Source organism: Chlamydotis macqueenii, chromosome 10 (assembly GCF_036417535.1).
Source record: "Chlamydotis macqueenii isolate bChlMac1 chromosome 10, bChlMac1.mat, whole genome shotgun sequence".
NCBI classification, from domain to species: Eukaryota; Metazoa; Chordata; class Aves; order Otidiformes; family Otididae; genus Chlamydotis; species Chlamydotis macqueenii.
The window spans coordinates 4429179-4452914 of NC_141565.1; the positions used below are offsets into that span (position 1 = coordinate 4429179).

Genomic DNA, 23736 nt, shown 5'->3' on the forward strand with positions numbered 1-23736 from the left:
TACCTGCCAGTCCTGGGTTTTGATCTGGACACCCTGAATCTCTAGTTTTGTTCTGACTTGTCCAGGATCCAGATGTCTTTCCTAGATCACAGTCACTTCTGTACAGCTGTCACAGTTCACTGGGAACCTGTCTGTCACCGTGTTGCCCTCGTACTGCTGCCGAGCTGCATGCTTCACTGGGGTTTATCAAGCTGTGAGGAGGGCCTGGATGGTTCCCCAGGGCCTGGCGTCTCCAAATACAGCTGCTGGAAAGGGGAAGATGTCCTGTATCGTCCCTACACTGTGCTTGTGAATAGCTCTACACCTCGCTTTGGTTTTGAGGGCTAGGACAGAGGGAATGGGTAGAGCTGAGCAAAACTGTCCTTTGTCTGACTTTAAAATACCTTTTGTTTGTTGGTCCAGGTGATTGGTCACAGCAACTTTGGGTCCATCAGGGCCACGACGTGTGTGTATAAAGGTAAGGGGTTAAACCAGAGATGCTTTGAGAAAACACCCTGGGAAGATGTACGGAGAGTTACACGACTAGAGAGCTCAGGAGATCTTGAATATGTTCCAGATCTTTAGCCCCCTCTTCCCCAGTTCACCCACTGTTTTTTTCTGGGAAGTCAGAAGAATGGAGGATTGCGTAATGCCAGAGTAAAGAGGTGGGAGGGCAAGGCTGGGAATATCCCAAAGCTCCTTTCTGTGCCCCCTTTATTTCTGTGGGAGCAGTGTCAGGTTCTGCTTCTCTAAGGAGCCAGGCAGCAGGGATTTACTGTGTGGTATCTTTTTCTTTCAGGAAAATGGATTTACGAGGTGCTCATCTCCTCCCAGGGACTCATGCAGATCGGCTGGTGTACTCTCAACTGCAGATTTAACCAGGAGGTAGTGTAACTGCTGCAGGTGGGACAGGGCTGCTCCATGTTCCTCCACTGCTTTTTAGGTCAGTGTGGAGCACCGCATTGCCTTCTGCCCTGCTGCCGTTTTGTGCCCACTAGAAACACCAGGTCTGCTGTTTTAAAAATCTTTGCTAGACAGAATGGTGTACTGTATGAAAGCCTCGCACGCTGGCTGTGTTGCTGTGCTCTTGCTGCACACAGCCACTGCTATGTGTTGATTTTCAGCTGGCGTCTTCTCCAGAGAGTATGTGGGTCTGCGGTGCTGGCAGTCTGCCTCTCGGGATGGCCCTCAGCAGCTTTTTTTGCCCAGGAGAGGCAGGCCCAGGCCAGCTCTTCTCAGTCACTGGGTGGGATGTTTGATTCTGGGAAGGGGTGCCAGCTGCAGAGTTTCACTGACTTACCACTCTGCAATGTATGAGAGGGTGACGGGTATCCTGGGGGGCTGCTTCGACAGAATTTGGGAATGTAGGATGCCAGTACTCTTCTTCTGACCCAAAAAAGAGTAGGGAATGGTGCATTTCTCTGAACCAAAGATCACAGGCTGCTGGATTCACTCCTAGAGTGAGGACCTTTCCCAAGCAGAGCATGTGTGCTGTCAGCTGGTCCCCCCCTTAAAGCCGCTCATGCAGTGAGAGAGATCCTCTGTGCTTGGTCTGGTCCGAGTCTCCTCTTTCGTACTTTGGTGCAGGAAGGAGTTGGAGACACGCCAGATTCATACGCATATGATGGAAACAGGGTGCGCAAGTGGAATGTGACTACTACCAACTATGGCAAAGTGAGTAGCTGTTCTCCCAGGAGTGGTTTGTAGAGTAAGGAGAAGAAAGCAGATGGCTCCTTCTGCTCGCTGGATTCTGCTGGGCCTTGTGAAATGCCCTCAAGCTGTCCTCCCTGCTTCAGTCTGCTCTTGGGGAGGCTGTGTGCAAGCAATTGTTTGTACTTTAGGGGTGCAGGACATGCTGTGTGGGTGCTTTGTTTAGCAGCCCCAGCAGACTGATTCCCAGCATGGTGCCGTTGTTGGTCTCTGGAAGGCTCTGGTTCTCTGTAGCACATCGGAAGATGATGCAGTGTTGGGACAAATATACGTTTGATCGTGTGCATGTTCCTAGTGCTGGAGGGAAAAAAAGATCCCCACCAGTGGCTTATGTGCAGCTTCCAGAAACATCTGAAAATGTGATGTGAGCTGCTCTGAGAAGGAGCTCTCTCTTCTTCAACCCTGAACAACAAGGGGCTGGTTGGATTGCAGCCTTTCTTCTGATGTGGGAACACTTGAATACATGTTTAACCTTTTCTCTCCCTTTACTGCAGTCTTGGGCAGCAGGAGACATCGTCAGCTGTCTGATAGACCTTGATGAAGGCACCATTGCTTTTTGCTTGTAAGCATCTTCGCCCAGTTCTCTGCTTTTTGATGTCTGTGTGTAACATAAACGTTTCCTAAGTGCTCAGTGGGTTGCTGAGCTCTGTTTCTGCCCTCTCCCCTTTAAGCTCCTCAGTAGTTCCCGTCTTTGCTTTTCTGCTTTGTGTTCGGAAACCACCTAAACAGGCTGTTGAGTCTCCTAAGTTCAGATGAGAGCGTTTGGCTTGAACAAGGATGTTCAAGCTACAAAGTTTGTGTAAAGTTTGCTAGGATTTTGGAGGAGAGGGGGTCTCTCGTGGTGCTTAACACTGCATTTGACTGAGCCACACTGGTTGCTTTTGTGGTCAGTGTAGACCTTACCTGTCCTGGATTCACAAGGAGCTGTGCAAAGGCTGATAAATCTCCAGCCTCCAACTCCCATGCACAATGAGCAGAGGCCAGCCTGAATAGGAATTATTCCCTGATCCTAAACTACAGGCTGTGACAGTTTAGCTGGAATTAAAAACTGTTAGATGCTCCATGTCATCTTTTAGAGAGGAGTAGATTGAGAGCATTATCCTTCTATTTCTACGAGTGTCAAATGGATGCGGCCAAAATGTCACCTGCCTTTAAATGTCCTGCTGGTTAGTTATCTCGTAAGGATTTGGGTTGCTCTTGAAGCTGAGTGGGCTCTGCATCTTGTGCAGACTTCAGGGCCTTCCTGTGCTGTCGGATGAAAATGGGAGCGCTGCTGCTTCCCGTGGCTGTTACTCAGCAAAGCTGTGACATTTGCGTGTGTGCCAGGTTAAGAGGGACAGGAGGCGTGACTGACTGATGTGTCTGTGTTGGCAAGTTGCTGGGAGGGGTACGCAGATGCCTGGATTGCTTAGTTGAGTTCAAAACCCTCCTATTGTGACTAATACCTTGTGGATTTTCCTTCTTTCAGGAACGGCATATCTCTGGGAACCGCTTTTGATAACATCACAAGGGGTGCTGGGATGGCTTACTTCCCTGCCATCAGCCTCTCGTTCAAAGAGTCTGTTGCTTTTAACTTCGGAAGCCGCCCGCTCCGATATCCTTCAGGTGTGGAGAGAGGTCTGAAGGGAGAAGGGCCTGCCCTGAGATCATCTTTGGAGGCTGTACAGTATAGATACATGACTGCGTTTGCATTTCACTTTTTTCTGTTGGCATTTGTGCGCAGGGCAGGGTCAAGGAGAGAAGAACCAAATACCCCGTCAGCTAGAGCAGAACTGCAGGGGACGCAAACATCAGTGCTGGTCCCTGACAGTTTCTGAAATGAGATTTGCTTTCAGCTCTGAAGCAGCAGCTAACTGCTGCAGCTGAGGGCTGTCTGTTCCCAAGCACTCAGATCCAACAAAGATCTCACTCTCCAGGTTTGGAAACCCTAATGCTGCTGTGCTGCTGAGCCTCTTGGCCACCGGTCTCTTCTACTCCCAGCCACATGGGACCTCTGACACGGTGTTAGTGCTGCCTGCTGCCTTCCTGTGGGAATGCTGAAGCCTGCAGCTCCTGTCAGAGCAGTCCTGGGTATGCCTGCTGATAGCTGTAGTGAAGGCTCCTGGCGGTCTTTCTGAAGAGAGCACAAGTTTGGTGTGAAATACTTGCTGCTTGCAGTTTTGAGGAAGTGGGGATAAGAGCTTGTGGGTTATCATCCGTTTAGAAGGCACCGTGGTTTGAACTGTGACTGAGGCATGCGCGAGGATAAAGTAAAAGAGAGAGGCAGTCTTTTCCTTGCAGAAACAAAAGAAGTCCTGAAAGGATCAGATTGCGTTTTACCTTAACGCTTGCCTACTTATCCAGTGGAAGGTTACCGCCCCTTGCAAGATCCTCCTGTTGCAGACCTAGCGAAGGCTCACAAGCTGTTAGGCTACTTGAAGAACGTGATCCACATCGGAATAGATGTTACGGTAGGCTAATGTCACTGGGGGGATCTGTGGGGCTGGGAAATGTGCATGTGCTGCACTTCTCAGCACATGCTGGTGGCTCATGGCCCTGGAGCTCCTCAGCTTGCAAAATGGGATTCCTGATGGTTCCAGGACTTAAGTTAAATCATACTAGGCTTGGTTGTTCTCAGTCCTATGAAGTTTCATTACCAATATGCAAGAGGTGATGGCCGTTGGGGTCAGAACTGCTGAATTTGATTTTGCAGCCTTGAAAGACGCTTGTTCATATCCTAAACTTTTTACTGATGTCCTGGTGCAGTGATGTGGTGAAATTCTGTCAGGTCTGCCTCGACAACAGTTTTGGCTGTGGCACTGTTCGCTAGAAACCTTTTTTTTTTTTTTTCTGCTAGGATGAGAGATAATCTGTTTATGCCCAAAGCATAGGGAATGCCATCTGCTATGTCTTCCTTGAATGGAGGCCTGCTCTACTAGCTGACCTCCTCTGCAGAGATTACCATTTACAAATTGTTGTGTACACTTGAACCCTTTTGGAAAAACAGATTGTCAAGGTGCATGCAGGTGGCTGATGGTAACTCATGTCTGGACTGCACTACAGCTCTCCAGAGGCAAGGGCCTGGCTGCTTTGCCATCCCAAATTCCCATGTTCAGGGTTTTTAGTGCAATCAGGACAGCAGACAGCAACTGCTTCAAGCCTCCAGTTCATTCAGTCACTGGCGTATTGGTGGACTGGACTGGATTTGAGCTGTGTGTTTTTTGGGTTTGTCTTTGCAGGAGGGGAAGCTGGTGGAGAAGGACACGTCCATGTGGCAGCTGCAGGGAGAACCCACAGTGCTGATTACACTAGCCCACATCTTCAATTATTTCTCTCCTCTCATGGTGAGTTTTGCCTGCCCATTGCAAACTTCTGTACATGCCTGGTTTTGTCCTTGCAAGGGGAGGTAAACCTCAGCTTTCTCTGGGAAGTGACTCTGCTTCAGAGGACTGTTGACCTGGCTCTCTGTCTGCAGTGCAAGGTGTACCTGGTGGAAGATGTGCTCATGACCTTCCTGTTGAGCATCCTTGAGCGAGGAGGGGCAGTGGAGGCCCATCCCCTTATTCAGCAGCTGCTGGATCTCATGTGGCTTCTGATGGAGGTGAGTTTCTAGGGTGCTGGTTCCTCTCCAGGGGTCACAGGGAGACCCTGGGAGATGCTGAGGACAGGAGCCTTCCCTAGAAAATGCTGGTAGTTATCAGCCTCCTTCCCGTCCTGGTGACAAGATCCTGTTTTTTGTGGTAGACCACCCTCTCATCTGGCTGCTGCTTCACACCCAGGGAACCAGGGTTGAACGCAGAGTAATTGATAATGGTGACACTGGTAGTGAGCTAACAAGGGATTGCTAAGCTTCTCCTACTGCTAAAAGAACTGGTGATGTTGAATAACTTCCTGCTTCTGGGCACAGCAAATTCATCAATAAGAAATGAGTTGGTCCCTTAGATGTTGTTAATGCTTATGTGACTGTAGAGGTCTTAAATGCTGCCATGTCCCCCAAGAGATCGATCAGATTGTGCAGGACTGGGATGGAAATGGGTGCTGCATCTCACTACCTCCAGCACTGCTGGAGAAAAACCTCCTCCGATTTCCTGTGCCTCTTCCTGTCCAAGCTGGATGAGGTCACTCCTTCCCGGGACACTTGTTTGAGACAGTCTTTGCTAGCCACAGGGAAGCTGCTGCTGCTGGAGTGCTGGGCTGGTTACACAGAGCCAGTCGCTGCCAGAGATCTCTTGGAGACAGCTTGTCTGTCCTTTGGGGTAACAATTAGGTATGGGCACTACCCCAGCCAGCTGTCATGAAAGGTTTAATTGAACGATTTCATTACCCTACTTAGGCCTAGGGTCTTAGAAGTGAAGCTGAACACCCTGGTAGGGCTGCTGCATGTGTGGAAGAGTTGGCTCTCGTCCTGCTGTTGGCTATTAAGTTGGACTCAAAAAGACAGATCTTCCATCATCGCGTTTACACAGGTGTAACGTCTTTCCTCTCTGCGTTGGTTCTGCCAACACTGTTGGGCAGGCTCAGGGGGTACGAGGATGGGTGATTCAGCCCAACTGAATTGGAGGACTTTGGCTTTTTGTTGGTGACTTTTAGGTTGGTTTTACTAGTGCAGAAACTTGTTTCCCTGTAGCAAAGCAATGGCACCAGATTCTGCTTGGACTCTCTCCTTTGGGGTCAGATGGACAAACACTTTTCTGTTTGGAAGTGAATGCTTCCTTCCAAGGCCACACTCTGGGAACTGTAGCTGTTCCCAACTTCATACTGTTGCTGTTCAATGTGTTTCTTATTTTCTCAGGAGTATGAAGTGCACGAGTGCCTCAAGCAGCTGCTGATGTCCCTGCTGCGGGCTTACAGGTTCTCTCCCATCATCCCAGACCTGGGATTACAAGTGAGTTGCACTTCTGAATCCTCAGGAATCTGTGAGTAGCCAGCTTCTGTTATGTCCTCTTGTCCAAAGGCACACGATGTTTTGGGTTTTGCAGTTGTTTGATCCTGAGATTGCAGTTCTGTCACATTGTACCTATTAGAGAGTTGTATCCTCTTCTGTAGATGGAGTCACTTTTGCTTCTCCTGTTTCCCCAGATTCACTACCTCCGGCTCACCATTGCAGTCTTGAAGCACGAGAAATCCAGGAAATACCTACTCAGCAATGTTCTGTATCCTTTGTGCCCGCTCTGGGCTCAGTTCTCCCTGCCCTCAGTAATGCAGCCAAGGAGACTGCAAGGATCTGCAGGGCCTGGGAGGCAGAGGTCACCCTGTCTTTGAGAGGTCGTCTCTAATTTCTCGGGTCTCCTCTGTCTGTGTGACACCATTCTCTACAAAGTCCTGCTTTGAGGACGGGGAGCAGTGCCACGTAGTTCACATCCTGCTAACACAGGGGACTTAATTTCTACCTGGCTGACCTCTCTAATGTCCCTAGAGCAAAACCACTGTCAGAGGAGTCCAGCTGCCGCGCTAGCATTTGGGCAGCTGCTGTGATAACTGTGTGGGGTTTCTCCCAGCAGAAGGGGGCTCTGGATCTTGCAGAGCTTGGAGTGCTTGTTTGGAAAGGGGTCTCTCACTGCAGCTCTGGAAACATGCCCTCTACCTTCTCCCGACGTAGCTTCTGTGCTTGCTTTAACTTGGCCACAGCTTCGACGTGCTTCGTTCGGTTGTGTTCTTCTACATTAAGAGCCCGCTGCGTGTGGAGGAGGCTGGTTTGCAGGAGCTCATTCCCACCACGTGGTGGCCAAACCGCTTCACCAAGGAGGTGAGTAAGGGCACATCCACGAAGGAGACTGGAGAAATTTTGTGGCCTGCCGTCCCTGTCATTTTCTGTCTGAGGAAATTGGATGGCCCGTGTTTCCAGCTGCGTTAGCACTGGCGAATGCCGCAGAGCTGCGTGAGAGTTGTAGCCTCCCCATTGCCTTGTCATCTTTATTGTCCCCTTAGAGGGGACATTTGGGGTTTGTTGCTCAGGACATGGGATGGGGACAGTTTTCCATGGCAACAGATTTGGAAGGGAACTTCACAGCATCTAAGGAATTACAGGTTGACTTGTGCATCCTCAGAAGATCTCCTGCCTTTACTCATTACAAAGCCAGGGAAGGCCCGTTGAGGTGTGCTGCCAGCTGCAGTCATGTACTCGCACGATGTTTCACTGAGTTTCTGCTCTCCCTTTGGCAAGACGTTTTCCTCATGCAGTGATCTCCTACTAATCAGTGTCTGTCCCGCAACCAGGGCAAGGAGAGTAAAGAGGTGAAGGAGGAGAGTGCTGAGGAGAGACTGAGGCGGCGGGCATATGAAAGAGGCTGCCAGCGGCTCAAGAAACGCATTGAAGGTCTGTGAGGAAGGAGGGAGATTGCCAAGATGCCATGCCTTTTGTCCAGCCAGAGGGACCCACCCTTGAGCTGTTTCCAGATCTCCCTTCATGACCTGAAGTCCAGCTGTGTCCTGCCAGGACAGGCTGTGCTGCAGAGGCGGGGGCCGGCCATGCTGTTATCTGGTGGAGGGTTACAAGTGCTGGGACCCCACTGCACAGACCTGCAGCATCCCACCATGGGGCACGGACAAACCAAAACTTCCCTTTAGGGACATTGTTTATCAGCTGTAAATGAATTTATTGCTAGGTGGTGGAGGAGAAGATTCTCAGTGATGGGATTAGCTTTCTGCTGGCACTGGTTCTTCCTGGGCATCCTCTGCTGAGGAGGTGGCCTTTTCCCCGGGGCCAGGGTACTGCAGTTGGGGTTAATATGAGTAGTTGCCCTCTGGTGCTTGTTTTCTGATGGCAGATACGTGTCCCCATTTTAGTGGTGGAAGGTCTTCAGGTTCAGATTCTGAAGCTGCTGCTGAACAACAAGGACAGAGGAGAGGTAAGTGCTCTGTGGACCTTTTGCTACGGTGTCTCCACGTCACAGGACTTGTAAGGTTTAGGCTTACCACCTGCTTTTCCTCCTGCCAGGGGGAAGCCTCCAGATACATCTTCCTAAACAAATTCCGCAAGTTTCTTCAGGAGAACGCTAGCAACAGAGGGGTAAGTCAAAGGGCCAGCCTTCCCGCAAGCCTCTGAGCTCTGAGAGCTCTCTGGCACCTTCAGGCTGGGAGCTCTGCCCTTTGGCTGGGCTGCTTCCAGTAGCTGATCAACTGAGGTGTAGATACAGCAGGGAGTGGGGAGGAAGGAGAAGATCTGAGGCTAGAAAACAGGCAGCTTATCCAAGTCCTAGGTAGTGATTTATGGGAAAGCAATCCTTGGGAACAGCCTTGGGTGGGAGCTGAACGTCCTCCTAAAACCTCTCAGGGAGCATGGCTGTGGAGTGCTCTGCCACAACTGGCCTGCTGGCTTTGGCATCCTCTTCGCTGCTTGGGTGGGGACTGTTCTTCTGGCCCTGGATCAGGCTGTTGGCCTGCAGCTGCGGAAGGTAGGCATCCGCTGTGGCAGGAAACGCTTTCTTCACCTGCATCTCTGTGTTTATGATCAGCCCCATCTTCCGTGATGGAGTGCATGGTATCCATCCTCTCTGTCAGACAAGCTTGTTGTTTCAGTGCCCAGGACCTTCTAGAGGTGGAAGCTGCTGCCTACTGTCAGGGCTGGGCTCTCTCCCAGTAAGGCTGGGAGTGCAGCCACTGGGACTAAGATGCACTTTCATATCTGCCCTGATGGCTGAACTCTCATTCTTGCCCTAGAACTTGACTGTGTTGTGCCCGCCAGAGTACATGGTGTGCTTCCTGCACCGGCTTATCGCTGCCCTGCGTTTCTTCTGGGATGGCCACAAGGCAAAGACGCCTGCCGCACTGAGCAGTGAAGGTAAGGTCTGGAGGAGAAGCTTTGAAGGCATTTATGTGGTTAGGACAAGGTTTGTCTCTTGGCGGTGCTGTTTAAGATGCTGGAAATTTTGTGTTTCTCATGAGTGCTTGAGCCTTCTGTCAACCTGTGTCTGTAGTTCCCAGTCACCCTGGAAAATTCCTGTGTGCAGATGTATTCCAGTTACCATCCAACCTGAGACTTGCAAAGGAGCACCTGTACTGTGTGCTAGTTTCCGCTGTGTGCTCTGGAGCAGAGTCCGGTATTGATTATGGGTCTGGAGGAGGGCAGCTCAGTGATCCCATCAAAGTTTAGGGGAGGATATTTATCTGTTTTCATGGTTCCTGGACTGTGGGATTAAGGGGAAACCAAGTCAGAGCCAGTTGGTTTCCCACCCTCAAACCCCTCCTTGCCTATCCTGCCACAATCTGCTTGGCACTCCACTTTCTTTCTTTAAGCTGACCCTTTCTCTAGACTCAGTAAGGGCCTTACAATCCCTGTGGGACTGTGACAGAGCTGGAGTAGCCAGGTGAAGAGCTGCTGAGTTTTCTGATGATCCAGTTTCCCGGTGTGACTCTGGCTCCCAGAAGTGCTGGGAGGCTGGTTGTCAATGGCCGTCAGTTGCTCTTGTTTCTGTGTGGATCTAATGCTTGGTTCATTGTGGGAATCACCTCTGCATTAATGGCTTGTGCTTTTATGACAACAAAAATTGTCACTCACTTAAGGTGCAGGCTGGGCCCTGGGGTCTGTCTTAGGAAGGTTTACATGTCCTGTGCATGGAACTTAAGAAAACAAATCTCCTTCTCTGTTTCAGAGGCGTATGTCCCTCCTCAACTCTTCTATAATGGGAAGGTGGATTATTTTGACCTTCAGCGGCTTGGAGGTCTCCTGTCTCATCTTAAGAAGACTCTGAAAGGCAAGTGCTCTCATTTCCAGTACCTGCACCCAGGTCCTGGCTGGAGTTCACCCAAGGGTCATCCCAGGGAGGGAGCCGTGGGTAATGAGCTGTGATTAAATTTAAGGAGAGGAGACTTGAATTTTAATGAGGTGCAAGTTACGCTGAAGAAGACACCATCTCTCTTGGGCAGAGCGTCCTCTAAGTTAACAATTCACTTTTTATATCTCCGAATGGATCCTGTGGCTAGTGGAGGGAAGGGGATAGTCTGGGAATACCTTCTGATGTGGTGCCTTTGCTGCACCACAGCCGAGGGCTGGTAGCTGTCAAAGCGCTCACCGCCGGCCTGGCTCTGCTAGGTGTGAAGGATGCCCACGACTTATTTGCTGTACCTCTCCGGGCAAGCAGTAGCAGCTCTGTGTATGTACTGCAGCTATGTGTTTTCTGCAGCACACTGCTTTGGCAACAGACTTTCAAAGTCTCCCTTTTGGAAGGGTTAAAAACCCCTTGCTGTTCAATTGGACTTGGTTGGTCTCTGGTTTCTTGCTAATGTGGCACTTAACTTTGGCTCAGATATCTCCTCTGCTTCCCCAGTCTGTTTGCACAATTAGGGCCATTTTCCCAGTCTCAAGTTGATCCCTGGCTGTTCAGAATTAGATTACCTAAATTGAGAACCATGCAGTCTCCTCTGGTTTCTTACCCAGGTCTTCCTGGCCAGCTTTAAAGACAGAGCTGTGGACTAGAGGGCACGTTGTGCAGACTTTCTACAGTGTAGCTGTCAGCACAGCCCTCCTCTGGGCTGAGAACAGTTTCTGGTCTGAGTCCCAGTCCTAGTGACTTGGGGACATCTCATGGGACAGAACTGAAGAGCTGGAGGCTTAACAAATGGTCTCAGGCCCTGAGTTTCCTTCCCTATGCTAGTCCAGTTTGGCCCTGGCAGTTGTCTCCTGGTTCCTCAATTACTCTGTCAGTGGTGGGAGCAGGAACAGAAATGGGTCCTGGGTGTGTGGCACTCATCACTGCTTGGTTTCTGCTGTGTTAGCAAGGGCAGAACTATTCCACGTAAGGAAGCTTGGGGGAAGGTGAGCTTGTTCTGATGCAGCATCCAACTTTGCTGGCTGCTTCTCAGCTGCCAGTGAGTGTAGGGCTGCCTCGTGGGAAGGGAAGGGTGGCTCCTGCATTCACAGCTGCTTTGGTGTGCTCTGTGCAGATGACCTGGCTGCAAAAGCCAACGTTCTGATCGACCCTGCAGAGCTGCAGGCGGTGACTATGGACGATCTCGATGAAGATGAGGAATCGGCAACATCAGCAGCACAGGTGAGCCGTGTACTGTTATTCACCTGTGGGGCTCCACATGCCAAGGCAGCAAGCTCAGCCTCTGGCCAGAAAAGCTTTGCTTTAGAGGAAGGCAGTGTCTGGGTCAGGACTGTAACCAGTCTATGGGCAACCAGATAAACAGCTGCACTTGTACAAGGGTCACTGGAGATCAGGAAGGTCCTGGACACACTGAGTTTGAACAGCAAGCTCACTGCTCTCTCACCACCCACTGATCTGAATATGCCCCCTCCCCTCCATGGCAGCTCTTGGTGCTTGCATTTGAAAGGGTGCAAGGCAACTGCAGACAGAGCAGCTTCTTGCTGTGCAGATCTGCTGTTTGTACCTGGCTTGTGCCTTAGAGGAAGGAATATCCATTTGCTAACCTGGCACTGCTGGCCCAGCCATGGTAGGAAGGGTATCTGCCCACCTTCCAGGGGCCACTGCACATCTCTACCAACATCTTTGCAGGACAAGGGAAGAATAGCAGGCAGCCAAACAACTAGAACTTTTTCTCCCTTAATTTCTTCTCAGTCTCAGCGTCCCTCTGCTGCCCTGGCCATTGGTGGAGCTCTTGCCAGACCTGGCTGGCTCAGCTCCCCAACCCTGGGCCGTGCCAACCGCTTCCTCAGCACGGCAGCCGTCAGCCTGATGAACCCACGGCGGCCTCTTGGCAGCTTGGAGAAGATCAAAGTGCGCACGCTAAGTGTGGAGCAGCGGACAGAGGAGGACAGTGAGTACTGTGTGCTAGCATGGTCCAGGTGGTCCCTGGGAAAAAGGCATCTTCCAGCTCCCGGTAGTCTCACGAGGAATGCAATCTATTTACTGCCAGCGTTGCTCCTTCCCATTCCCAGGGTGTGCTGACACCTGCTAGTCCACGGTTAACCACTTTGCCAACCTGAACGTGACACTGGTGATGCTGTCACTCTCTGCCTGTAAGGAGATGCTGCCTTGGTTCCTGCAAGTGCAGTGAGGTTTTGCAGGGAGGTGGTTCAAGGGCAGCTGTAGCCACGCTTGCTCTGAACACAGACCAGACAGAGGATGAGGTGTGCAGTAGCAGCACCGTTGCTGTTGGGTTGGGCCAGGCAGGCCTCCGAAACATGTATGGGGGGTTCAATGAGGTGGCACTTGTATGGCCTGGGTCTATTTGAACAGATCTGGTGGTCAACCTGATGCAGGCAGTGAGGTGGGAATGGTGTGTGTGTATCTGGTGAATCACATGGGCTGGGAAGGAGCACTGAGGCGTGGCAAGGCTTTGGCTTCAGAGAGGTGCAGGCAGAACCTGAAGTGCCAAAACGCCCTGCTGAGAACTTCTCTTCTGTCTTGGGAATGCATTTGCAGTTGAAGGCAGCCATGGAAACGAGGGTCTCTTACTGGGCAGACCCCCAGAGGAGCCGGACCAGCCCATCACAGAGAACTCCCTCCTGGAAATCCTGGATGGGATAGTGATGATGTACAACCTCAGTGTCCACCAGCAGCTTGGGAAGGTGAGCAGCACGTGCTGTGCAGGAATCCATTCCCCCAGCGTTCATGCTTCTACACTGACTTTCTGTTTCCTGCTCATTTAGTGACTCTGTGTGCCCTTTCCTTTCCCAACCCCCCTGGGGGATCTGGTTGCATGCTTGTATGTCTAGGGAAAAAAATACCCTCATTTATTGTTGGAATCTGCTGTTTTTCAGATGGTTGGTGTGTCAGATGATGTGAATGAATATGCCATGGCACTGAAAGACACAGAGGAAAAAATCAGCCGCTGCCCAAAAACAGTAAGTGTTTGTGGACTCCCAGCTTCTTTCTCTGGTAGAGCCTCGGTATCTGGCAAAGAAGATGAAGCAGCAGCAGCCCATGTCTTGGATGGGGTAGTAACCTGGAGCTGGCAGCCTCGTTTCATACTGTGCCAGCCCATTGTGCCACTGCCTCGAGGGACAGAAGCACTGAAGCAACCGCTTCGACTTCTCCCAGACAAGCTGCAGCAGCTTGCAAACCTCCGTGTGCTGCAGAGACCTTGGAGTTGGTCTCCTGGGGTGGAGACTCTCCAGTGCTGGTCTGGGGACACGTCTGTCCTATTCCAGCTGCCGGAGACTGAGTGTATCTGATGATGCATTAAGAAAGTATCTGACAATAGTTAACTCTAAAGCTGCTGCTCGCACTGGACCAGCATCTGCATCAGGCCTTGTGGGCTGCAGCTGAGACTGGGAAGTGCTCTTTATAGCATTCATTCCCTCTCCCTCCACAGAAGGACTCCTTCCCCCTTTCCCTCCTCCCAGTACTCCCTAGCTAGCCCCAAGGTGGTATTTGCTTTTGCATTGTTTGTCCAGCACTGAAAAAGGATGCTATAAATGGCAGTGCCATCTGCCCTGACATCTCTGCACTCTTTTCAGAGGAGAGACATCCACGAGGAACTGCTGAAGAGCCAAAAGGTGTTCTCGGAGAAGCTCAATCACCTAAGCCGACGCCTCGCTTGGATAAATGTCACCATTTATTCAAAGGTGGGCAGGAGCATAATGTGAGCGGCTCAGAGGAGAGCAAGCAAGTGAGCTTCTGTATCTGTGCTGCTTGGCTCACGTGTCACAAGTATCATTTTCCCTGGTGTTGGAGCAATGCTGATGATGTCTGGGGCTTGTTTTTCCTCTCTTGTGCATCAGAGGCTCCTTCCTAGGCCTGGATGCCCTCCTATCCCAGGTTTGATCCCATAATGTTTGTTAGGACACAGCCCAGACTGTTCTGAGGTGTGTGTGGGCCTGTACGCTTTCCCTTGGGGCCTCTGCACCGCAGACAGAAAGGTGCAGGTCACGGGGAGGTTCAGTTCTCAGAGCGTGTCTAGAGGATAGAAGCTCCTGTGAACCGTTTCCCTGAGCTGTGCTGTGAGTCACAGAGGGGTCTCGCTGGCACTGCTCTTCCTGAAGTCTGCAGGATCCAAGCCTAGGTTTTTGTTGGTTTGGTTTTTTTAAGGTGTTCTCCCCTTCTTCACTTGGTTCCCACACAGAGTGCATTCTGTGTTTAGTAATGCAGTGACTGTTTGCACGGGCTGTCCCCTTTTTCCCCTGTATTCACCATTTTCCAGGATCAAGTCTCTGGTCTGTTTTCTCATGAACAGTTTTGCTGTTACGCTCTGCTGATCTCTTCCTGTCTTCCCTTGCACATTGCCTTGCCCCATCTCTAGATTTTTTGTGCTGGGGAAGAAGACCCATTTCCCTGAACATGCATGGTAGCAGAGTCTCTGCGCGTGTCCCAGGATGTAAAGAGGAAGGGGGAGAGCGGTGGTTCCCGTGAACACATCTGGCAGAGCTGCAGTGGCTGATCCTGACTCATGGCACTCTTTACTCTTCCACTCCTTCACTCGCAGAGCGGGATGCAAGGCACAGTGCCACGCTGCAGAAGCTGTCAAGCTACATTAACGAAGCCCGTGCTTGCCAGAAAATAAACCTTTCTTCCCGGGCTGCTCTTGAAAGGCTGTGGGGCGTTACCAGTGTGCATTGCAGGTATCGCTGCGATGGCCCACGCAGAACCGCTGTTCGTGTCTCTAGATGACCTATTGTTTCATCAGGAGTGTGGTGTCACCTTTCTGGATGAATCAGCAGCATCTGGGAGTGAAGGTTACAGCCTTCCCTGCTCACGCTCCTGCCTCCGTGTGCTCGGCTGGCAGGGAGAGCTGGTCACTGCTTGGCTTGGGCTGTGAAATGTGCCCCAGGAGCCGAGTGAGCTTGCTCTGCAGAGGAGCTTGTCCACACTGCCTGCACCTTCAGGGCTCCGTCTCGCAGCTGTCACAGGTCACTGCTGTTTCCCAATGGAGACATCCACCCAGCAGGCTCCTGCGTCCCTGGAACTTGTGTGCAACGGAGAAACACATCTGTATGAGTGTTGCAAACGTTGCCAGTGCTGATGGAGAGAGACTGGTTCTGGCTAGAGGTCATGTCCTGCTCTCTGCTGAGGTGTCAGAGCACAGGAGAGGCTGCTTCTTGCAGCAGGGGAATTAGTCACTGCTTTATTCTGAGCTGAGGGATTCCAGGTTAGAAGAAAGGGAGTGCTACAACTTAAAAACACTCTTAAACGTCCCTGTGGGAAGACCGTTTCAGCTTATTTTGTTACAATGCTGTATTTATCCATCGCACTGTGGGTCATCACATCTTTCTGTCCTCTAGGTGTAGGCTTTCTTCTAGCTTGGCAATACCTGAGATGATGTTTTGAGGTTACCAAGTCTTAATAAAACCAAATGCAGCTTTCTTTACCTTGATGTTGTCTGCACGATTGCTTTTTGTCCTGAAAGCAACAGTTGAGCTGAGATATGTGTCCGTGTCAAGATAAAGATGTCTTGTAGTTGATTAACGCTATTTCAGTCTAATTTACAGAACAAACCCGTGGTAACGTCCCAAAGACAGTAGCGAGGTACTTCAGAAAAGCCACTAAGCAAATGACATCACTTATCTGCACCTCTGATTTTATTCTTTTTAATTACAAGTGTAACCCTCCTCCATCTATTTTTATGCAAATTGCTATTGCTGATGATACTTCTTGGCACTGCAGGATATGAAATAGCATTTCCTCTTTTTATGGCTTTGTTGGTGCTGATGTTTATAGCTTAAAGTTATGTAGCTGCCCTTAAATTTCCTAGTTTTAATGTAGGACCCCCTGACTTTTGCTACAGAAGCAAGAGGCTGATGTTCCTCAGGACAGTAAATCTGGTTGAATGGCTGGCACAGAATCCGAAAGGCTGTGGCTGCCTTCTGCTGCCTTTTCTGCCTGTTCCCATTAAAACTAGGAAATTGAAGGGCATCTGCAGATCTGGTTAATGAATTTAGAGCAGTGGTCTGAGGAGCATCTTGGACATGGAGATGTTTCTGAGGTCTAAATGTGGTGCTGACTGTGTTTGTCCAAAGAGAAGCTGGACAAAACTGAATGGGGCTTGTTGTGTTCTCTCTGGCCAGGAGAAGATGCAGGATGTATATTGGCTGCTGCGAGTGTGCATCCGCACCATCGAGCATGGCGACAGGACAGGCTCGCTTTTCGCTTTCATGCCAGAGTTCTACCTCAGCGTGGCTATGAACAGCTACAGCGCACTCAAGAACTACTTCAGCCCTGTGAACAGCATGGAGGAACTTCCAGGTAACCGGCTGGGGAGGCCGTCCTAATCCTGGCCTGATGAAGTCTAAAGCAAGCCTCATCCGTATGGTGAAGCAGTGGTAGTTGGGTATCGTCCCTTCTGGTCCTTTCCTGGTTGAGATGTGCTGCACCAGTGTTGGCTGTAGTGAAAATCACTGGCAGCAATGGATTTTCTTTCCAAGGAGACACCAGGAATGGGCTGGATGCTGGAAGATGTGATTGCCCCGGCAATGTGTCCCATTGCCTGCTGGCCTCTGGGTGGGAGGAAATGTGCCTTAAGTGCAGGAACTGGGACTGCTTTCAAATCCCCCTGGGATTTGGGTCCGTTCCTATGGAGGTGACCACCCACTTGAGACAAGAGCCTGTGTTTAGGTGGATTCCCTGGATTCCCTCTGTGCACATTCATTGCTTTTCCTGGCTACGGGATCCCAGGGAGCTCTTAGCAAATAGTTCTGTGCTCTCCAGAGCCTGTGCAGGTAAGAAGAGCTTCTTTTCCCACCAACAAGACGTAGCTGAAGTGCTCACACCATTAAGTGGGAGCTGTGCTTGCTGTTCCAGAAGCAGCAGAGTTCAGCGGTAGCAGATTTCTTCGAGGCCTGCAGGCTGGACATGGCTTTTCTGCATAGATCTAGGGTGGTATTTGTGTTGCTCAGCCTCTTCTGCACTAGGCATCTCTCCCTTGCTGTCCAACTCAGATGCATGGTTTTATCTCTCTCCAGCTAACTCTTCTAGACTCTGCAGGCTGAGATGAGAGGCTCTCTTGGAGATGGATGTGCATTCCCAGCTGTCTGTTTTGACAACTAGGCAAAACTGCAACGTTAGCTGTAGCAGGAATGAATCCCATGGCCTGTGCCCTGTCCACAGGATTGCTGGGACCACAGAGCTGCTGTGACCCCTGCTCCCTCCTTCTCTTTGCAGCCTACGAAGAGACCCTGATGCGCCTCGCTGCCATCCTGGCCAAGCATTTTGCTGACTCGAGGATCGTGGGCACGGGTAACGCTGCTTTCCTCTGCTTTGGGGTGATTCGTTGCAGATCTGGCTGGTCCCACTGCCGGTGGCTCACCAGACTTCTGTTGGGATCCATTTGCTGAATCCGCTGAGTGCTTTTATGCCTCCATGGACAAAGAGAGGCTGGGCATTGCCCTTGTGTGGTGTGTCCTGCTAATTCCAGGGTTAGATACACAACCTAGAGTATTGTTTTGAGAGCAGGACTCATGTTCCAGCTACTTGCATGTTAAATCTGGGGTTACTTCTTAGCTGCCTGAGTGTAGGCATGCTCTCTACACCAGCTGGGGCCGCAAACCTCTCTGAGGGCTGGTCCCTCCCAGCCTCTGATGTTCAGGTGCTCCCTGGCATGCTTTGTGTCCTTGGGTACCTGGCCAACACCTTCTCATTCCTCCTCAGACATCCGGGACTCCCTGATGCAGGCACTGGCCAGCTACGTCTGCTACCCGCACTCGCTGCGTGCTGTAGAGAGGATCCCAGAAGAGCAGTAAGTGCTGCCCTGCCTGTTCCCGGGGAGCTGGGGCAGGGCTGGAGTGGTGGTAAGGCTGGGTGGGGGAGCAGGTGGGCTACCAAGCACCACCGAGGATCTGGAAGCTGCAGCAGGATGCTGGAGTTGATTTGGGAGCCTTCTCTCACCCTTATACCAGTGGCTTTGCTCTGCCCCAGCTCCATGTACTCCAGTACTGCGTGTCCTGTTTAATCCCCTGTCCCCAAAGCTTGGGGCTGAGCTGTGTCCTTGTCCGGCAGGCGGATCTCCATGATGAAGAACCTCCTGGCTCCCTATGAGCAGCGACCCTGGGCACAGACCAACTGGATCCTCGTCAGGCTGTGGCGGGTGAGCGTCCTGCATCCCTGCACCTCTCAACGCCTGGGGCTGGCTGGACACTGAGCGTTTCACTTTCCAGTAGCAGCAAAACCCAGCTGTTTCCCAGCCTCTCAGATCTGTCCTTCTCTCTTTTACCAGGGCTGTGGCTTTGGGTACAGATACACACGCCTCCCTCACCTGCTGAAAACCAAGCCTGAGGATGCCAGCCTCCCCAGCCTGCAGAGTGAGTGGGGCAGGGGACTGGCACTCGGGATTGTGAAGGGTGGTGAGGGAGGACCGGCCTCTTCCTTCGTAGCCATCCCTACTGTGGGCCAGGCCAGCTGGTGAGACAGCTGCTGAAGTAGGGGGATCCTGTGAGGAGTGGTTACCCAAGGAGACAGGGCACTGGAGAAGTTTTGCAAGCAGGGGGTGTTTTAGCCAGGCATCGCCAGAGCCTGGCAGAGCCTGTCCTGCCTTTGACACGGCAGTTTGGTTCTCAGCACTGTCACCAAAATGAGGGGTTTCTTGGCTCTGTTGCGGCTGAGAAAGACGTAGGGAGGAGAAGGTACCTTTCTTGAGCTGAAGAACACGTCCCCAGCTTCAGCCTTGCAGGGTCTGGGCCTGCCCAGATACATTCCTGACCCCGCTCTGCTGTGGATGAGGCTTTGTGCCAGACCTTGCTCCTGGAGAGCTGCCTGGGGACGGGGGACACGGTGCTGCAGCGTGGCATGGGCAGGCGGCATGTGGAGGTGTGCGCTGAGCCCCGTCCGGTGGGAAGAGCTGCCTGTCTCTGTTTTAACAGCACTCTTGTTCTCTTTCTCTCTTCTGCCTGTGGTGCCCAGGAGATCTCTCTGTTGCTAGTTTCCAGAGTAAGTTTGTCACGTGACCGTCTCTTGTCTGGTGAAGTAGCTTTAGACAGCTCCCTCCTTCCCCTCTTCTGCCTAGAGAGACCCTTCTTTGTGGGACAGGGGGCTTCACACAATGATGGTTTTTCTCAGTTGCGTCCCGGGGAGATCCCAGGCAGGCTGGTGCCGACACGGCAGTCTCTGAGGCTGCATCGCAGACCCGCTCCTGCACTTCCAGCAGCATTACCTCTGGGGTCAGAGCCCTGCCGCAGGCTGTGCCAGCCTCTGGTTCCTCTCATCCTTGGAGGATGATGGGGAAACCCCGGTACACATGCAGGAGGGACCTTGTGACTGTCCCCTCACCCTCCTACTGCAGAAGAAAGCCCCCGGGTGGCTGCCACCAGTCCTGTGGGGTGGTGATTGAGCTCCCCCCATCCTGGGGAGCTCTGAGGCTGCAGCGCAGTTCCTCAGCTTTCCAGGCCTCTCTCCGTCCATCTCCGGGTGGCTCCGCACCGTCTGAGCCCAGAGCGGGCTGGGCTGGCTACTGGTGACTTGCTCCTGGGATTGCTATTTTAAGGCGCAGCAAGATCAACAGTGAATGCTGATTTAATTGAAGAGAAACAGGGGGCTGGGAGGTGTCCTTGAGATGGTGCCCAGGGAAGGAGGAGGAGACGACCCCCTGGCCTTCCCACTCATCAGTCTTCACCGTGTTGCAATGGGAGCATTGGCAGGGACAACGGGACAAACTGCTGAGCTGAAGGAAATCCTTGTTTGTCTGGGTCTGCTTCTGCAGATCAGTCTGAAGGGAATTGGGCAAATGCTCCAGCCTTGTCCTGCTTCGGGGATGCTTCCTGGGAGGACTCTGCACAGGTGGAGAAGGTGTGCTGGTGCTGCCTCGCAATATCCGTGAAACACACAGAGTACAGACCAGCCGTGCTGCTTTTTGTCCATGCCCACTGATGGTGGGCAATGAGCTGGCTGCCTGAGTTAGCCCAGGGAGGGGGAGAGGCTCAGAAAGGCCGTGTGTGTTCCTGCCTGCTTCACCAAGTTGTTCCCTCGCCCTGCTGGCACCAAACAGCTCTCGTGCACACCGGGCTCTGCCTCCAGTTTGGCTCCTGAGAGCAGATGGGGGCTCTGTTCAGAGGCAGGGCCAGTTCTGGTTGGGGGAGCTGCGATAGGAACTTGTTTTGCTTTCATCGTGGCTTGCAAGAGAGGCCAGGTGCTGTTACGGCATGCACATGGTGAGCAGCAGTGGTGGCCCTGTGCCAGGCCCAGCCTGTCTTGCTTTTCCAGAGCTGCGGAGTGGCTTCAAGATGCAGCACAGGGCTCCTTTGCCTCAGGCCTTCTGCTCACACATCTGTCAAGCGGTGGAGGGTAGGTGGATGGGACCGTGAGATCATCTGGCTGAGCTGTTGTGCAGCGTGGGCCAGAGAATTCTCCCACATCCCCTTCCCAAGCCCAGCAAATTGCCTGAGCTAAGGAGGTCTTTCAGGAAGAAATCCTTTCTCGGTCTGACAGTGCCAAAAGCATCAGCTGGTGACAGTTGAACTGTCCAAGCCCTTCTGGTGGTGGTTCCTCACCCTCAGAAATAAATCTATCACATTTTCCTGATGGGAATGTACCTAACCTCATCTTCTGCCTTCCACTGCTGCTCTGCCTTTCTCTGCTGGGTTAAACTCTGTGCATTACAACATTTTATTCTTCAAAAGTGCTTGTGTAGCAGGGTTAACTCACTTCTTGGTCCTTTTTAATGGTTAAAGAAAGAAAGTGCAGCCTCTGTGTCTTATTCAGGAAGGGGTTTTGTTTTTCTGTGAGCCCCTGTGTTCGCCCTTCCCATATTTTTGGCAGCCCCAGAGATGCCAGTGTCAAGCTGGCTACACCACCTCCCTGCTCTGCCGGTTGTGGAGCCAAAACTCGCATTAGCCTGTTTGCCAGGGCTGTGCTCTGGAGGCGTGCGCTGGGCCGTCCTGATGCCTTGCGCTCGACGTTATTGACGTCTCATTCCCTGAACGCAGCGTGCTTTCCCTCCGCCTCACCCTGCGCTGTTCCCTTTGGTCCTTTCTGAACACAGCAGTGCGGTTTACCTGCGACGCGGATCGCTGCATCCCCAGCTTACCTGTTGGGCCACAGCTGCTGAGCGGCAGCTGTTTCACGTTTACATCTGGATCCTTTCAGGAACTCAGATTAGCAGTGGATGGAACTGCTTTGCTTCTGAATCTGCTCCATTTGGGCTTTCCTCTGAGAGCTCCTAGCTCTGCAGTAAATGCTGCTGTGTCCAGAGGCCTTGGGCTGCTGACCAGGAAATCTCACAAATAGCCCTGTTATAAATTTTCCTGGGTCATTAGCGAACTATAAAGTAGATAATTATCTTCCTGTGATGAAAGTACATGACCCTGCTTCTTTACAATTATCTACTAGGAGCACTTACTGAAGGCTTCCACTTTGTCTGCTTGATTAATTTTTAACTCCTATCTATTAATGGGCCTCTGCTACTGTTACACTTTCTCCCGTTGCTACTTTTTCAATAATTCTGCTGTAATTTTTTTTCCTGTACTTGAAGAAACTCTACATGTAGCATGGTTAGTGGTGGATGTTTCTTTTACATCTTCTCTTTCTGTTACCCCTTTTCTCCTTGTTCCCATCAACCACCGGCTATGTTTGATTATGTTCACTTTACCTTTTCATTTTAATTTACATCTTTGCTTCATCCTGGTCTCAGTGAACCTTTTATCCCAAGTGCTTGCTGTAGCACTGGGGCTTTCTGGCTGCCTAATAATCTTCTTAAAGAACTCTGTGTTTTTATTCACTATTTTCCCCACCTAGATTATTTTTTCTCTCTGACTATTTTGGTTATATTTTTGCAGGGAAGTTTCTCTTGTGGAAACACTGGATATATCTATAATCGCTTGGGGCCATGCTCTGTTGCCCACATTAAATATATTTAGGTCATCATTTCTGGCCTTGGCAAACCACCGATTTCTGTTCCAGTGACTGATCTTTATCTGTCATCAGGAAGGCTAAGCCAAGATTGAGTGGCTTTTGTGTTAAGGAGTTACAAGTTTTAGAAACACTAATGACATACTATTGCCAAGATCAGGAAAGTAACCACATCAGTGAGTATCCACAGACTCCCTACGAAATGATGTCCTTGTCTGAAACGGCACACGTGTCATTAGCCAGGAGGGCAGCGGTAACTGAGATGTGAGAGATGTGGGTGGAAATGCCTCAGCAAAGGTAAACATCTTGCAGGTGAAGACGAACGCAGCACCAGAACTAGGTTTCTAGATATCACTAATGATTATCATCTGGGAACTCATGCAAGGGACAAAGCTGCTCTTGCTGTAGCCCAGGGCTAGTTCCTTGTGTTGCTTTCAAAGAGTAGCAGTGATCACAGCGTCTTTAGATTCAGAATCCTCTTGGGAGCAACAAAAGCCAAGGAAGTCCGCTGTTTCCTGATGTTAGCTTAAAACCCTACATAACTGTGGAGAAGTTTGACAAGAGGCACCACTTTTTTATAGACTGGCAGAGTCTTTGCCAGCAGCAGGGAAAGCATTTAAGAACATAGAATTGGGGGTTTGGAGCAAATTCACACCACTTATTGAAAAAAGACTATGTGGAAATAGTCATTGACCCCAAATCAGGATAAAGCAAGTTATTACAAGCATAAGAGCATCCTTCAAAAAGCCAAAGCTGCCTTCAAATGAGGTAAACTTTGGCTGGGCAATTCATGTTGAGATCTGTCCTGACTTGAAACGTTAGTAAAAGAGACTTTGGCCACAGATCAAGAGGACAACCCGCAGAGCTCATCCCCAAGGAGTAGTGAACCTTGCCTAGAACTGCTTCAGTACTTGAAGGCTGGAAGGGGATAATATGTCAGCAGTTTTAATAAGAAGCACTTTTTACACATTGAGGGGAGGCTGGGGAAAAGAAAACACAAAAAAAAAAAAACCCTCAACCCTGCAAAAGGACCTTCCCATCCTGAATAACTGGGATAGAAAACGTAGATGGAATTCAGCATTGCCAGCTGTAAAGTGGTGAACACAAAGGGAAAATGAAATTAAAAATCAGTGGGCTGGGGGCTGAGTAAAACCCTTAGAGACACGACTGCAGGGTGGGCTATTGGGACCTGTCTATGCACCCTCCTGAGAAAAACTGTGGTATTTCAGGTGTGACCTCCCCAGGGCCAAGCAGAGGGGTGATGCCTCCCATGGTCTGCTGAGCACCTCCTCCTACCATCATCCACCTCTTAGTTGTAGCAAAAGCCCTCACCCGTCCCCTGTGCAAACTAATATCCTACAAAACCCCTTTATAGTGTGGTGCCCAGACCGTT

At 51.1% G+C, this 23736-nt stretch overlaps 1 protein-coding gene across 1 annotated transcript in view; it reads left to right on the top strand.

Moving 5' to 3' along the window:
- Positions 1–23736, top strand: part of RNF123 (ring finger protein 123) — a 44883-nt gene that overhangs the window by 6154 nt on the left and 14993 nt on the right. The window contains exons 5-30 of the mRNA XM_086755438.1: positions 403–457; positions 779–864; positions 1567–1653; positions 2184–2251; positions 3158–3294; positions 4033–4139; positions 4908–5012; positions 5144–5269; positions 6461–6553; positions 6748–6821; positions 7297–7414; positions 7885–7984; positions 8455–8516; positions 8606–8677; positions 9328–9448; positions 10260–10361; positions 11551–11657; positions 12189–12387; positions 12996–13141; positions 13334–13417; positions 14033–14140; positions 16577–16754; positions 17670–17744; positions 18156–18243; positions 18504–18591; positions 18721–18805. Of these exons, the coding sequence (XP_086611564.1) occupies positions 403–457; positions 779–864; positions 1567–1653; positions 2184–2251; positions 3158–3294; positions 4033–4139; positions 4908–5012; positions 5144–5269; positions 6461–6553; positions 6748–6821; positions 7297–7414; positions 7885–7984; positions 8455–8516; positions 8606–8677; positions 9328–9448; positions 10260–10361; positions 11551–11657; positions 12189–12387; positions 12996–13141; positions 13334–13417; positions 14033–14140; positions 16577–16754; positions 17670–17744; positions 18156–18243; positions 18504–18591; positions 18721–18805 (2671 nt within the window). The remainder of the gene's footprint in view (positions 1–402; positions 458–778; positions 865–1566; positions 1654–2183; positions 2252–3157; positions 3295–4032; positions 4140–4907; positions 5013–5143; positions 5270–6460; positions 6554–6747; positions 6822–7296; positions 7415–7884; positions 7985–8454; positions 8517–8605; positions 8678–9327; positions 9449–10259; positions 10362–11550; positions 11658–12188; positions 12388–12995; positions 13142–13333; positions 13418–14032; positions 14141–16576; positions 16755–17669; positions 17745–18155; positions 18244–18503; positions 18592–18720; positions 18806–23736) is intronic.